We start from the raw sequence: 15228 nt of genomic DNA, 5'->3' as shown, positions 1-15228 counted from the left end.
AGAAGTAAAAAAAATCTATAGCCAAAACCAAGTAAATTGGTAAAACCTGTGGCACGAATGAGTCGGGAAATATGAGCCATAGAGACATAATGAGAGGCAGTAACAGCAATTAGGAGAGGTGAATGGCCAGGGATTTCCTTTAACAGCTGGAGGAGCTCCTGCTACCATAGACAAAGCTACAATCCAGAACACGGCAGCCCACTGACCCTGACTTTACTCATAGTCACATCAACACCATCTTTATTAGTCTAGTACTGCTTCATTTAACTTTGCTGCATCCAGGACATCTTGTCTTTTTATTTCCTTCAGGTGTTCTGTTTTGCTTAATTGCTTCAGAATTAAATTAATATTCCAAATATCAAGAATAAAACATCCCTATGTTGCATATCAAGAGCTGTAAATATTTACTTGTTTTGTTACTGTATAACTCTGCAATCTTCATTGTGCTCATAAGATTTAACAAACTTTTCAAATAATGGACCTAGAAAAATGTAAAATTAAATAAAACTCCCTGCCAAAAAAAAAAAAGTCAGTTTAATTTTCATCCTTAAAAATATGTACAACTAAGGTCTACTTATTATGAATAGTTTTAATTGTAAAAATTTTAAAAAACTGAAGTAATAACCTTCAAAGATAGAGAATAACCATGAAAACATTTCCATATAGTTAATTTTTTCTCACATATTTTCTATACTTGAGTATAATGCTTCTGTTTACCTCTACTTTTTTCTTGTTACCTGCCATCTCATATTTCTTTACACTGGAGAGAAACCTGGACTTTTCTAAGCCAATAGCATTTGCATGCCATGGATAAAGATCCATGCTGCATAAACAATCTATCTGGCATCATTCCCAGAAGCAAAGTCTGAAATAATGTATAACCCCAGCTAGAGATTCCTGTGAAACCCATAAAAAAACTGAGTGAAAAACTGAATTGATTTTTCCTTCTGTAAGCTGTATGAAAGTCTTGTACATTTATCTTACCTTTCTAATGAATAGAAAATTAAAGAAATTAAAATATAAATCTAGTTTGTAAGCTCTTAATTGACCATTTCTTCTAAAATCAAAGTAAAACATAAAAAGTAAGAAATAAAAATATGACCCCCAAAAGTTAAGGCCTCTCCATAAAACATATAAAAATCCTGATACAAAAATTCACCAGATGCATGGGGTTTTTTTGAAAAAGGGATCCCACTTCAGCTCAATATGTAAACACAGATTAATACTATTTTCTCATAATTTCTGAGATATTATGTATGTTCATTTTAAACAAATCCATTTTCTTGAGAAGATGACTGTATCCTACAGGAATTTTTCCTTTATCTAATAACATAACATAAGCTCTGCACTTTTTCTTTTGATTCATTCATATTCTCTTTCTGCAGTTGTTCAAAAGGACAACTCCTTCAGCTCCACCTGCTGTCTCAATTCAAATCTGTGTACCAGTATACAGATTTCCAGTGCCTTTTTGCTTACTTCTTCTTTGAAAATCATATATTAAGAACTATTACCATCTCAGTTTCCAGGATTACACTGTCTTGCTGCTTTCAACTGCTATGTTCTGTACATGCACCATTTCTATAATAACAGAGGTTGCCCAAACATGCTGAACTTGCCTGCATGAGCCACTTTCCATTCAATTGGATAACTATGGAAGTGAAATGATAAAAAAGCAGTATAAGCTTTCCTTCCATCTACTCCTTCTCTTTCATAGTAACACAAGAGCCCAGAAAATTAGAGCATACAATTTTCCTTTTATAGAATGACTCCTATAATAGAGTCCCGCCTATTCATTGATTTGGAGAGCTGCCGATTCATGTGCTACTAGAACAGGCTGCAAAGCTATGTCAACATACAAAAAGGACATCTTAAAAATTATAAAAGCCATTAGGTATTAACAAATCCATGATCTACCTTTTTATCTTAGTTCACTATTTCTGGTTCAGACATTCATGTGGTTTTTCTCCTGGGAAAAAATCCCAAACCAAACAATCTTTATTTTGTATTTATTGCCTAAATTAAAGATTTACAAGAAAGGGTGTGGCTTAATGAGCATGTGTTCTAGCATCAACACTAGAATAAACAGGATCAGCTTCCATAATGCCTTTCAAATATATTGATACAAATACCTGTGGAGCCATGTGGCAAAAGCAAAGACAGAATTTAGCAATAAAAGCAACCTCAGTATTTTGCAACTTCATTTTTAATATGAATAATTTATCCAATAAGACTTGTCACATGACCCCACAAACAGAAGTTTGAGTGTAAATTGGTAATGTCAAGAACAACAAAACCCAAGAAGGACTATATAAATGAGAAGCCTATTTACTGAATTATGGTGTAGGACTCCAGTATTTTCCCAAGTTAGTAGTGTATCATTATAAAAAAATTCATTAATCAATACAATGCTGCTATTAAGAAATGCCACTTTGAGTGGCAAGAATAAGTTCAAGCTAAGCATAACATAGAAGCACTAAAAGTATTACAAAACTGTATGAAATCTCTTTAATAGCCATGGTCAGCTCATTTACAGAATCAAATATTAGAATCATAGCATCATTTCGGTTGGAAAAGACCCTTAAGTTCTTTTAGGCCAACTGTTAACTTACCATTGCCTTGTTCACCACTAAACCATGTCCCTAAGTAGTGCATCTACATGTATGTTAAATACCTCCAGAATCTCCACCACCTCCCCAGTCCCAATGCTTCACAGGTCTTTTGGTGAAGGAATTTTTCCTAATATCCTGTCTAAACCTCCTCTGGTGTAACTTGAGGCCATTTCCTCTTGCACTTTTGCTGGTTATTCAGAGAAGAGACTGACCCCCACCTGGCTACAACCTCCTTTCAGGTGGCTATACAGAATAAGGTCTTCCCTGAGCTTTCTCTTCTCCAGGCTAAACAACCCCAGTTCCCTCAGGTATTCCTCCTATGACTGACTCTCCAGACCCCTCACCAGCTTCATGATTAGGACATATTATACAACAGTAGCAACTATGGCATTTAAGTAAGAAAATATTTCATTCTAATTAAAATAAAACCACCTTCTTATAAAAAAAGAATATATACGTAGTCCTAATCAATATTAAAATCTCAAACTCAGTATGTTTGAACAAAGATGCTTAACTTCATAGAAATTTGAGTTCTTTATAACAAAGGAAGTGTAACATTTAAATCTAACTTCTGAAGCATCAGCACCCACATCTGTTATTTCCTCCAAACAATGAAAGAACTTTCTCATTTAATATTCAGATTGGAAACCATATTTACTGAAGACTAGCTGGATCAAAATTAATTTGGTAAATCTGTCTAAAATAAAAACGTCAATAAAAATATAGAAAAAATGAAGAAAAAATGCAAAAGATATTTGCATCATTTATGCTTCTACAGCTTTTCTGAAACCCATCTTATTTTATGTACTATATATTTCCTTTAGTGCCTTTCAGCAGGTTCTTACCTCAAAATTTTATCTGACAGGAACACTGGAGCGACATTTACATGTTGATTAGCAAATTTCCATGATTCACTAATACTCACTAATATTAGTGTGTTACCAGGATTAATTTAGAGTACAAAAGCAATAAGCTAAATTACATGATGAAAACAATAAAAAAAAAAATCAGAACTGATTTAGGAGGTGACCAAGAGATCCCTGCAAAACATCTTTGAACAATGTAAGGAACAGAAAGGGAGAATATAGCCAAGTAAAGCAGAGAGGTCCACTTTGAGCTATATTATTTCCCTTTTTGACAGGACTATATGCTCATGAGTTTGAACTCTTAGATCTGTGTTGTCAGAGTACAAGACTGCACACAGCTGCAGCACTGAGACAGCCACCTGAGGGGATGTGAGCACATTCCAGAGCAACCTAAGCTTATTCCATTCTGGAGAAAGGACAAGCCAAACATGATGAGACCACTTAAGCTAAGTCTGTATGTTCCACCACGCCTGCAACACTTTCCCCATGACCATGTCAGATACATAAACAGACTAGGGAGTTTTGTCTAGAAAGCTTTGATAAGATGTGCCAGGAGAGCAGCTGGAAGCAGCCTTGAGCTCAGACTGCCCTCCTCTACTCTGGATGTCAGGGTGTCCTGCTGCTGGCATCTTGTTCAGCAGCAGCTGTTGACCTGCTGGTGTCCTCCTGTGAAGGTACAGTGTTGGGTCAAGGAAAAGACTGGACATCGGGGACCTGGCCTCCCAGGAACACTGCAGAAAGTGCTTTTAGCTAGATCTAAATGTAAAGTACCAGGAAGGAAACTTCAGCTTGGGAAATGATGTATTTTAATGACTACAATTCCTGCAGTCCCCTTTTCATTTGGAAAATTAAATGCTAGCAGCTGGTTAGCTGAATGGTTGCTGAAATATAAGAGCATTTTAGATGACTTGAAATAATTTTGAGGAAAAGAGAAAAAACTGTCAGAGAATGAAAAAAAAAAATCACATAGACATGATTCCTTACAACGTTGTTAGTTCCCAGAAATGACAGTATTTATATGCAGATAAACATACAATATCAGTTCAACAATGAATTCAATCTCTGTTTACATTTTTCCCAGTTATTTGCCTCAGAAAGTTCAATTTTAAACATTAAAATTACATAAAGTTCAAAATTTATATTAATAACCACACTAAAATAGTATTTTACTCACAATATAGCATTGTTATAACAAATTATTTAGAAAAATCATGTGGAGTAGGAATGTGATTCAAAATCGTAGAGCTCACCTTTTCCAAGGAAGAGTTCATTCATGACATCTAGCGGGTAAAGTTAGTATTACTTTTAACTTACAGAATAAATGCAAACGTGACCAAAAAAAAAAAAAAAAAAAAAAAAAAAAAAAAAAAAAAAGCAGCAACAATTTACTAAAAATTCAATTGCTTGATTGCAGTTCATTATGCTAACCAATTGCCATTTCTACTGAAAAAACTATATTAGTATGTAGTGCAGCTGAAGAACAGTTTCACCTTAAGAAATAATGCACACACTTTGAAAGGAACACACTCAGGACCTAGTCATCAGCAAAAGCAAAACATGTGGCTGTGCTACAAACCTTGCCTAATGAACACTAGCAGAAGACACAAAGAAAAGTATCTGCCTCCCCAGGGACCTTTTAGGGATCTTCACAATGAGCAGTAACTGGGTAAAGGGCAACAGTTGCTGGAATTGGGCCCACTTAAGGAGCTAGCAAAACCACTAGATGACAGAATCAGCCCTAGAACAAAGGTTTCTTAATTAATTTTTGTGCAGCTGCACAGACCAAATGGTCACAGTAATGCCTAAAGCCACAGCAGGTGCGACTTGGCACCTTTTCAGGAAGAAATAACTAAACCTGCATCTCCTGTCATCCCAGGAGTCCTCTACTTGTATTCTCTTTCCAAGGAGATGCCATCAGTGACTCATGCACAGAGCCTGCTCTTGTTTAAATGCCTTAAGCATGTTTTGAGTACTCATGCTGGAAGAAATATACAGGGAATTTGACAGAACACTTCATTTTTATATGGTAAAAATAGCTAGGAGAAGATAGGTAAGAAAGAAGCCGAGCATTTTGAGATTCATAATTCAGCAGTTAGGACTCACGTTAGAAGCCTTAAGAATTTTTAGATCCGGCCACAGTTCATTGAAAAAATGTTTACCCACAGCTGAAATGCATCAGAAATTACTACTTTCATAGTTTACTAAAATATTTTTGTGGGTTTTACTCTAAATTATCATAGACACAATTTTGTTTACAACCTCGTCAAGACAGTTTTTGTAAAATATGTGTCTAATTTAAAAAAAATAATAATAATTAGTCACAAGCAGTCATTGGGGAAGAAGATTGCTCAAGCTGGAGAAGAAAGATGATTCAGCCTTTCTATACTTTATATATATAATACACTTTATAGTAGATTAGTCTCATTTATTGACATGCCATGAGAAAAACAGACTCACAGATACACTGTGTGTATTCTGAAATCTTTTGTGTTCTTTATACTCTTTTTTAATTCACTTGTACTTATTTGAGTAAAAATATTACTTCTAAAACTACATCAAGCCATACAATATATCCTGTATTTTCCTGTAAGTATGGAAACACATTATTTCTCTCAATTAATCTTTCTTTTCTTAAGATTTCTGTAGAGCTGTAGATTTACATTTGACAAGTCATGGCTAAAAATGTCCAACTATTACATGAAATCAAAACCAGATATATTTTTGAGACTACACATTTATTATTGGGACATGTAGCAGTTTCACATTTACTGAAACCTCTACTGTTTGAATGTACTACTGATAAAAACCAATAACAAGCTCAGTAAGTCACTTACTTTATATATCTTGTACACATATGAAATACAATACAACCTTCTATTCATCAGTCTTCAACAGAAAAGCCAGGGGTTTGATTATTTTCTTTTAGAATAAATATGTGCAAATTAGAAAATTACTTTTAGGATTTGTAGGTATTTCTGTTTACCACACCTACAGCAATCCACTCCAATTAGAGTAGACCAATCAGTACATAGTGTTCTCAAGAGTGAGACATCTATAAGCTGGATCTTCAGAACATAAACGGAAAAGTATATACCTGTGAGCATTTCTAGCAAAAAAATCCATTATTAGACCAACTATAGAGTCTTCTCTGCTTAAATAGCCTTTACTATCTTCATTGCACACTTCAAAATCCTGCAGAAAGAAAGTGATTTGCATTAAAAGCCAATAAACCTAACCTAGGGGTTTTTATTTTGCAAAACTCTTATAGGGGAAAAAAAAAGAGGCACTTGTTGAATCACCTCTATTCATCCACTCTGTTCCAGTAAAACTGAAAATGGGCAAGTCCATTCAGTTTGGGATTTTAGGTTAAAATAAAATTTTTCATACTACTACATTTTATGTGCTTATGATGAAAAAGGTTTTTGCAAACTTAGAATACACAGTACAGACTTATAGGAAATAAATCACATGAAATTTCCTTCTATCAGACCATACATTTTTTTCTTGAAAAATGCCAGATAGCTTTAATTCTCAGTTAAGTCACCACACAGACAGGAACTATGAGGAAGAGAGTGCAATGAAAGCGTAGTCAGAAGCCATCAAATTTTCTGAGGTACTTGTAGAAAACAAAAAAAAAAAAATTTCCAGAGCCTATACTTAGAGAAGAGACTACACACATAACATACAAAGCCATCCAATGTTGCTAAGAGCTTTTCCCACAGAACACCTTCGGAAGGGCTGATAATACAGCATCATATCTTACAGTAGCAAAGGGTTTATCCACAGAGCATCTCAGGGAAAACCGTTACACACAACTCTGCGGACAAGCACTGAGAAAATCACACAAACCAGCTGAATTTTCAGGAAAGCTTTTGCTAGAGTAGCCTACCGTTTTCATTGTGTGTTGGTACTTCCAGAATTTGTTAACTGCAGCCACAAGCTTACAATAAATTAGATAACGAGAACAGAGCGCTCGGTTCACCGCAGCAGCCGAAGCCCGCTTTGATGCGGGCCGCGCTCCTCCTTTGATTAATTTTACACCTGCTTTCCTCCCTCTCCTTCCCGAAGTCCTCACGCAGTTATCTCATTAGCGGGGCACTTCAGACACAGTAATTAACACCGCGGCGAACGAACCATTATGCAAATTCCACACCTGCCCATAACTAATATAAAGGTCCAATGAAGGCTCGTTAAAATAATTTAGCTCGCTGGGACGTGCCTGCTTTGCCGGTGCAGCCCCCTGGAGCCGCCTGACCACCTCACGGCGGCCGCGCGGCAGCGGCTCGGGGGCGGGGCCGCGCCGGAGAGGGCGGGCCGGGGCCGGGGCCGGGGCCGGGGCCTGGGCCTGGGCCTGCTCGCGCTCCCCATCGCGGGCGCTGCCGGGCGGCCGGCCGGTCGGTGAGTGAGTGCTGGCGGCTGCGGAGTGCGGCGGCCAGGGCAAGCGGTGGCGGGGGGCCCGGCGGACTGCAGCCCCGGAGCGGCTGTCGGGGCTCTTTGGTGCCGTGGCCCGCGCGGCGCCTCCCCCTGCCGCGGGCGCTGCCTTCACTGTGGGGCGGCGGCGGGAGCCGCGGCCGCACGGCCCTCGGCGCGCTGGGGGCGGCGGCGGCCGGGATCTGCCGCCGAGGTTTAGGAGGGAGGCGCGACGGAGGGGCTGGCTGGGAGCGCGGGGCTGACGGAGGAAGGCTGCGGTCCCGCGGTGTTACCGCGGGGACTGCCGGAAAGCGCCGCCCCGGCTGGGCCCCTTGCTCCTGAATCCGCTCAGCAGAGCGCGCTGGATCGCTCAGCCGTGGGGAAATATCTGTGTCGTGTAGCTCACACCTCTGATTTTCAGAATGCTTTCCCATAGATGTCTCTATCTTAGCCCGTTTTCCATGTGCAGGTTTTCACGTTTGCTGCTTCCTATTTGATGGTTGCCACCACTGCACGTGTTTCTTTGTTTCCCGGGCACAGAAACAAGCCTAGTACACTACGAAGTTTCCCAGAGATTCTGCCAAATACCGAAGCACGGTTCTTTAGCAATAAACAAATAGAAGCTAGGAAGGGAGACAGACCTGAGCATAACAAAAACGTACAATTTTTGTTTGTTTTTTTTTTTTTTTCTTTCCTAGGAACATGCTTCAGGAAGGCGCACACGGTAAATGGACAGTATCTAGCAGCGATGAAAGTGCCGAGGAAAATTCTGACAGTGAAAAACCGTGTACATCTTCACTGTCAGATCCTGCATGTGGTAGAACAAGTGGACCACAATATCCATGCTCTGAAGCTAGGAAAGCTGCTCACAAGAGAAGAGCTTCTCCCCTGAAGCTCACTGATAAAAGTCTTTCTACAGATGCACCTCCAGCAGTAAAACAGAGACCAAGCCAAGAAGGCTCAGGTTGGTGCCTTTCTAGTAGTGATGAAGAGCCTGAAGATCAGCAAAAGCATATCTACAAAGAAACAGTGAAAGAAGAAAAATGTGATGTGCCTGAAGAGCATCCTTTGAATCTTTGCAAAGATGACAAACTTTTGGAGAATCTGAAAGAAGAGGAGTATAATGTAACACCCAGTGAAGCCCAGGATACCTGGGATTTGGTGACTGGAGGCAATCCTTTCAGGTTTTTTCTCACTAAAGTCAGTGGAATTGAACAGAACTATAATTCTGGAGCCCTGCACATAAAAGGTGAACAAGTGGCTTCTACTAGAAGAGGGCTTTTGGGAGAAAGCAAGAGAATGCTTATTTTTGGTTTCTGGGTATTTTTAAATGCGTGTATTTCTTGGTGTTGCTGATATTTCATATTCTAAATGGGCTGGTTTGTAGAAATTGTTTCTGTTATCTGAACCTTTCTCTTTTAGAAGTATAGTGTATAAAGCATTATTTGCTGATACTTTGTTGTAACTTGACTTAGGCTGCAGAAATATAATGTGTATTTAGCCAAGTCATGCTGCTTCTTATTGCTGATTTCCTTGTGAGCTAGTCTGGGGAAGAGCACTTGTGGCACTTAAAGGGGTGCTTTTCTTGGGTGCATAACTATCTGAGTAGTTGTTTGCACTTGCCTCTGTGCTGCTGAATGGTTTGGGCCTAGTAATTCACTATTAATAGATGAAGTACTTCTGGAGTTCTGTGTCTGGGGTTCATGCATCAGTTTAAATTCAGCTGGGAAAGAGCTGTCGATCAGTCAAGATGGACTGGAGCCTTTAGTGTACAATACTGATGCTTTAGGAATGCTCTGTTGTCATTTGATGTAAGGGGGAAGAGCTTTGTGCACCTTTAAACATCCCTGTAGTTAGAAATAAAATCTTATATATCACAAGACAGAATCAGAAACAAGTATTAGTAAGAGAATTGTGATAGAAATACAATAAAATAAAGCAGAAAGAGGATTATGAATTTTTGTAAGCGTATGATCCTAAATGAGTCGCAGGAGAGTCAATGACTTGAATACTTGGAACACTGAACTTGTGAATGCCTCTGTTACACCAGGTCTATGAACAATCTGGCCCTTGTGCTGTGGTAGTTATCAAGCTGTTCAAGATGCAAAATGTTTACTTGAAGTCTTTTTTATTTATTTATGCTTTAATATTTTTAATAGATATTTTGTCTCCTCTTTTTGGAACTCTCATATCTTCTGCCCAGGTGAGTTTCCTGTTTGCTAAACTGATTTCACTTGATTGCTTCACTTTATTAATCTTAAATTTGATAATCCATGCTTGTGCCGTGTAGCTGATATTAACAGGGAATGTTAAAATACAGAGGGAGTTTTAAATGTTTTCAACTGTTGAACAATTTATTGAAATACAAACACCATGCTATGTTCTGCTGTAGAATTCAGGCATTTATAAGACTACTGTCTCCTGTTTTTGAGGAAAGTGCAACTGAGAAGCGTGTATTTATGTTCATATAAATGAAGTTTTTTGACAGAAAGAACACCTTACAGTCTAGGAATAATATCTTTGTTATTGCCTAGAAGTTTTGCTATCATTCATGATATAAACACGTGGCAAAGAGATGATCCTTGAACCTAAGCTTTTGCATTTATGTGCATGTGATTCTTTTTTTTCCTGGATAGTAGATTTTATGAGCACTAATTCACACTTTTGAGAAACTTAAATTCATTCTTGAATTGTTAAAGAGAAATTAAAGAGGATATAAAAGTCAAAAATACACCTGTTTTTAGAATGTGCTATATATGAGGTACATAGTAAAATGTGATGAACATAAAAGGCTTTTGCTGTAGTTCATTTATCTAGCTGTTTTATTCTTTTTAATGAGTCTGTTTTCTTTTTCTTGCATACAAGTTTAACTACTGTATAGATGTGGGATGGCTTGTAAGACAGTACCCGCAGGAATTCAGGTATGTTTACTTTACAAAGGTGAAATGATGAAATTTCCAGGTCATTTCTGTTTGTACAAGTCCCATTATAAGTGAATGATAAGCATGTCTTTGCAGTGCAGATGATTGTTACCAGTTTGATATGCACAGACTTAGTTTTCTTTATTCTCTTATTCCACAGCTGTAGTTCTCTGATTTCTTAACTCTTTTCTAGACTGGAAAATAGTCAGAGTTCAGGATAGCTGGTTTCTGATTGTTATTAGTTAACACTGAGGAGGTCCCATTGTGGGCCTCAATGACGTGGTAGTAGATGACCTGTAAAGATGGAACAAGAAGCATTTTGCCATACAGTTTACTGAGTCAAGAGCCAGATAGTGCAAGAAAAAAGGGAGAATGTAGCAAGGGCACAAGAAAACTCTGTGAAAAGGATCAGGACGATTTCATGGCTATGATATAGTAAGTTGATAGGTATTGTCAAAAAAGCAGTTCTTGTTTGCTTGAAATTCCTTTCTGAAAATTGCAAATTCCTGCAGATGAAGTGAGCATATAATGTGCCTTTTTTTGTTTGTTTGTTTTGTTGGAAGTGCAGTAGAACCAGAGTTCACAGAATCACAGAGTGGGTAAGGTTGGAAGGGACCACATTAGGTTGAGCAGCACACCATTCCTTGTGGGATCCTCCACTGCATGTGTCAGAAAGCTGTCATCAGTACTTTCAAGGAGCTTCCTGTACTGTTCATGCTTTGCTGTGTTGCTTCTCCAGCACATGTCCGGGTAGTTAGTCCCCCACAAGAACCTGGGTCTGAGGCTGCTTGTACTGCTGCTGTAGAAGGCCTCATCCACTTAGCCCTGCTGATCAGATGGCAGGCAGCAAACATCCACAACAGTGTCACCCTTACTTGTCTTTTATCCTAACCCATAACAGTGGAACACATACACTTCCCATAACACTTGGAACATATCTTGATTGATTTATTCCAAGTGTTGCCTTATGTAGAAGGCAACTCCACTACTGCACCTTCCTGTCTTTCCTAAATAGCATGTAGCCCTTCATGATAATATTCCAATTGTGTGAGCTATCCCACCATGTGTCTGTAATTGCAATGATATCAAAGCCCTGTGACTGCACACAGCTCTCTAGTTCCTCCTGTTTGTTCCCTGTACTATGGTATGCAGGTGCTTTATGGAAGTATTTGAGTGTGCCGGTATCCCAGTGGAGGTGTAAAGAGATGCCCCATAGTCCTGTCTTGTAGTTATGTATTTAGCTGCTTTTACTCTGTGCAGTTATCTCCATCCTGTCCCATCATTCCCTGTAACTGGCAAGAGAGAAGAGAACACAGCTTGTGCTCCAGATGTCTTGAACAGCTGTCCCAAGGCCCTGAGGTCCCTCTTGCTTGTCTGCAGTCTTGTTGGGACTTTGTTGGTACTCACTTGAAAAACCCATAATAATCAGTGGGCTGAGTTTTCTTGGTGGTGTCTCTTACCTGGACCACAGGGAGGCAACACACCTCCCTATGGATTAGATCTGCTTGGCAGGACCAGAAGTGTACTTTTAGGAAGTGAACACCAAAGTAATGCCAGAATAGACCTCCTTTTCCCTATCAGTCTTCTACCTTCTCTGTAAGATAATTACTAAATTGTCTTAGATCCACATTATGTATATCGGTGTTTTTGAGAGCTTACATTTGTCTGTTTCGAGCTATAGAGACAAGAGTTCCTTTCATGATCTTTTATTAAGAGTTTATATTTTGGTGCCTGTTTTACTCCACATTTCCTGTTTCCCTTCTTTTTTTGTTAAAGTTCTCCATTGTCTATTCTTTAGAGGTTCTATTGTAGTTACTGCTATTTTGAGTGAGTTAATAAGGCATATTGATTTCAGTGCCATCTTTCTGCTGGACTATCAGATTTAGGGGCCAGATATCATAGCTACATGAAGGAATGGTTTAGGCTAATTGCTGATTCACTTGATGTTTTAATGGTAATCTCCTTTTGTTTAAGGAAGAAGCCGTTGCTGATAGTTCACGGTGAGAAGAGAGAATCCAAAGCTGAACTAATTGCACAAGCGCGGCCTTATGAGAATATTAGCTTTTGTCAGGTAATTAACATTTGTATCATCCTTTGGTTGAAGTTAAGCCATCTCTTATACTCAAAGTCTTGTGACTGATGAAGACATACCTCATGTGGGAAGTTTTTTGTTAAGCTTTGAGGAATATACATACCAGGACCATAGGAACATGGTAACAGTGATCTTGGTCAGATGTGATAATGGTATAAAGTTTGTATAGAACAGCTGCCCACAGAAATGCCACAGGGCTCACAGAAGAGCTGCTCACCTTCTCCACTAACATGTTACATTCAAGTTCTTACAGTGGCTGAAAAGGAAGCATTATTTTTGTGTAAAGCACAGAACTTAGTGTAACTATAATCTTAAATCTCATTAAAGAGTTATTATTTCCCAAATATGTTCTATACAAGAAAATGCTGATACAAATAATCTCCATGATACAATTAAAATTGCTGTGAGCACACTTCCTGGCACGTGCCATTTTATCTCTGATGTTATATTCATTGTTTTGCTGTCCCCAAGTGGTGAATACATTGGCTTCATTGTGGGGGAGGGTGTGGCTATGGCAGCTTCCCAGTGTTTCAAGATTTTGCCAGGTGACGTATATTAATGATCATGGGGATGCTGTTCTCTTTGTTAGAAGGAGAATGATCTTGGAATTTTGTTCTCTTTGAAACAGTCTGATAATCCTGAGTTTCCTGTTGAATGTGGACCCAGTACTGCAGGTGTGTCCTCACTGGTGTTCAACAGTGGGGAAGCATCCCCTCCCTTGACCTAGTGGCAGCAGTCCTTCTAATGCAGGCCAGGACCCTGTTAGTCATCTTTCATGCAAGGGCACATTGCTGGCTTCTGTTTGGTATCTTGAGTAATTTTCTGCAATTGTTTCTGAAAATCCTGCTAGTAAGAGAGGCACAAATTCTGTAACAGTTCCAGCAAGAGTTACATTACCATTTAAAATCTAGCTTGTAGAAAGTGGAAAGTGCATTAGAATTACGGAGAAGGAAGATCATGTATTTTGTGATCTGTCCACCAGAGAGCAGTGAAATTACACAAAATAAGAAGCAATGTACAATAGCAATTTTTAATGGTCAACTTTTAATTTTGTAGGCTAAACTGGATATTGCATTTGGAACTCACCATACGTAAGTAACATTATGAAGCAGAAAGGTCTGCAGCAAACTGGGTTTCATAGAAATTGTTGAATCTTAAAGCTTCCATAAACATCTTCTATTTAGAGATGACAGGATTGTTCTAGTTTATGAGACAAATTAGCTATTGAGTAGATATGAGATGTGCAGGTTACAGTTGAAGTTGAACTGGTCTAAGACAGGTGGACTGCAGGTCCTGGCTCTTAACTCATGCCTTAATACCAAAAGTGTAATGCAAACATGTTCAGTCATAGGCAGGACCAACACAACACTCATTTACTGATCATGTTTTCCAGTTCATATGGACAATCTGTGACATTTTCCAGTTCATGTGGACAAACTAGTGAATCTAGGGCTCTTCTCAAAGAAAAAAACTTGAATTGGATATAATAGAAGTGTCTCAAAGCAAATTTTGTAGATGGAAATCTACAGAAAAGAGCAGATGTTATGTTTTACCAAAGGTCATTTGAGTTCAGTTTGAGTTTCAGATATCATCCTTTGGGATCACATGCTGCCTTTACACAGGTAATGAAAACTTGGATATGAAAATTTGAGGATTTTTTTTTACAAAAGATACAGATGTGTATGTTTATCTCAGCTACTATTTTTAAAATTCCTTTGTGCTGTAGCTTGAGTTAAGAGTTATGATAAGTAAATACATTCTTTTAAAGTAAAAGTCAATTTAAGAGGAAGTAACTAGGTTTTAATAAATTCAGTTTTAAGTAAAGGCCTTTCAGTGTTCCTTAGTGCTTTTTCTGACTATCTCCAAAGAGATAAGTATCTAAAGAACTGTGCAAATATAGGAAGTGTTCTGCAAATATTCACTTTGTTGTGGATAATTAGTTAAGCTGTACTCTGGGATAAAATTTATGGGGATAGTCTAATGACTGTCATGTGAGCTTGGCATGCACTTGAAGTCTAAGTGCTTGCGTGAATGAGAACGTATTTTTGAAAATAATTATCTTGGAGCCTTTTAATGAATTGCTGATTTATCTCCTACTCTCAGTGTACTTATAAATGAAGAGTTATATATCTTTTTTTAAAGGAAAATGATGCTGTTGCTGTATGAAGAAGGTCTTCGAGTTGTGATACATACATCCAATCTTATTGCTGAAGATTGGTACCAGAAAACTCAGGGGTAAGCAACAATCTCTAGCAGGTGAATGTTTAATATTTTCCATAGGTATTTGCTCCTGCTGGAGATGGGATATTAGGTGATCTAGTGTTGCAAGC

General features: G+C 38.4%; 1 protein-coding gene across 5 annotated transcripts in view; it reads left to right on the top strand.

Annotated features, from left to right (window-relative positions):
- The first annotated feature begins 7825 nt into the window (after positions 1-7825).
- Positions 7826-15228, top strand: part of TDP1 (tyrosyl-DNA phosphodiesterase 1) — a 41288-nt gene continuing 33885 nt past the window's right edge. For 4 of the 5 annotated variants that reach the window (XR_008431597.1, XR_008431598.1, XM_053946373.1 and 1 more), the window contains exons 1-7: positions 7826-7873; positions 8584-9134; positions 10045-10088; positions 10751-10806; positions 12781-12877; positions 13955-13989; positions 15041-15133. Coding sequence is in view for 3 of the 5 variants with exons in the window: in XM_053946373.1 (XP_053802348.1) it covers positions 8588-9134; positions 10045-10088; positions 10751-10806; positions 12781-12877; positions 13955-13989; positions 15041-15133 (872 nt within the window). In the remaining 2 variants the exon portion in view is untranslated. Of the gene's footprint in view, positions 7874-8091; positions 8100-8583; positions 9135-10044; positions 10089-10750; positions 10807-12780; positions 12878-13954; positions 13990-15040; positions 15134-15228 lie in introns of those variants that run through there. The other variant, XM_053946372.1, reaches the window with a different exon arrangement.

The sequence above is a fragment of the Vidua chalybeata genome, chromosome 6 (assembly GCF_026979565.1).
Source record: "Vidua chalybeata isolate OUT-0048 chromosome 6, bVidCha1 merged haplotype, whole genome shotgun sequence".
Classification (NCBI taxonomy): Eukaryota; Metazoa; Chordata; class Aves; order Passeriformes; family Viduidae; genus Vidua; species Vidua chalybeata.
This window is presented reverse-complemented; position numbering and strand designations above follow the sequence as displayed.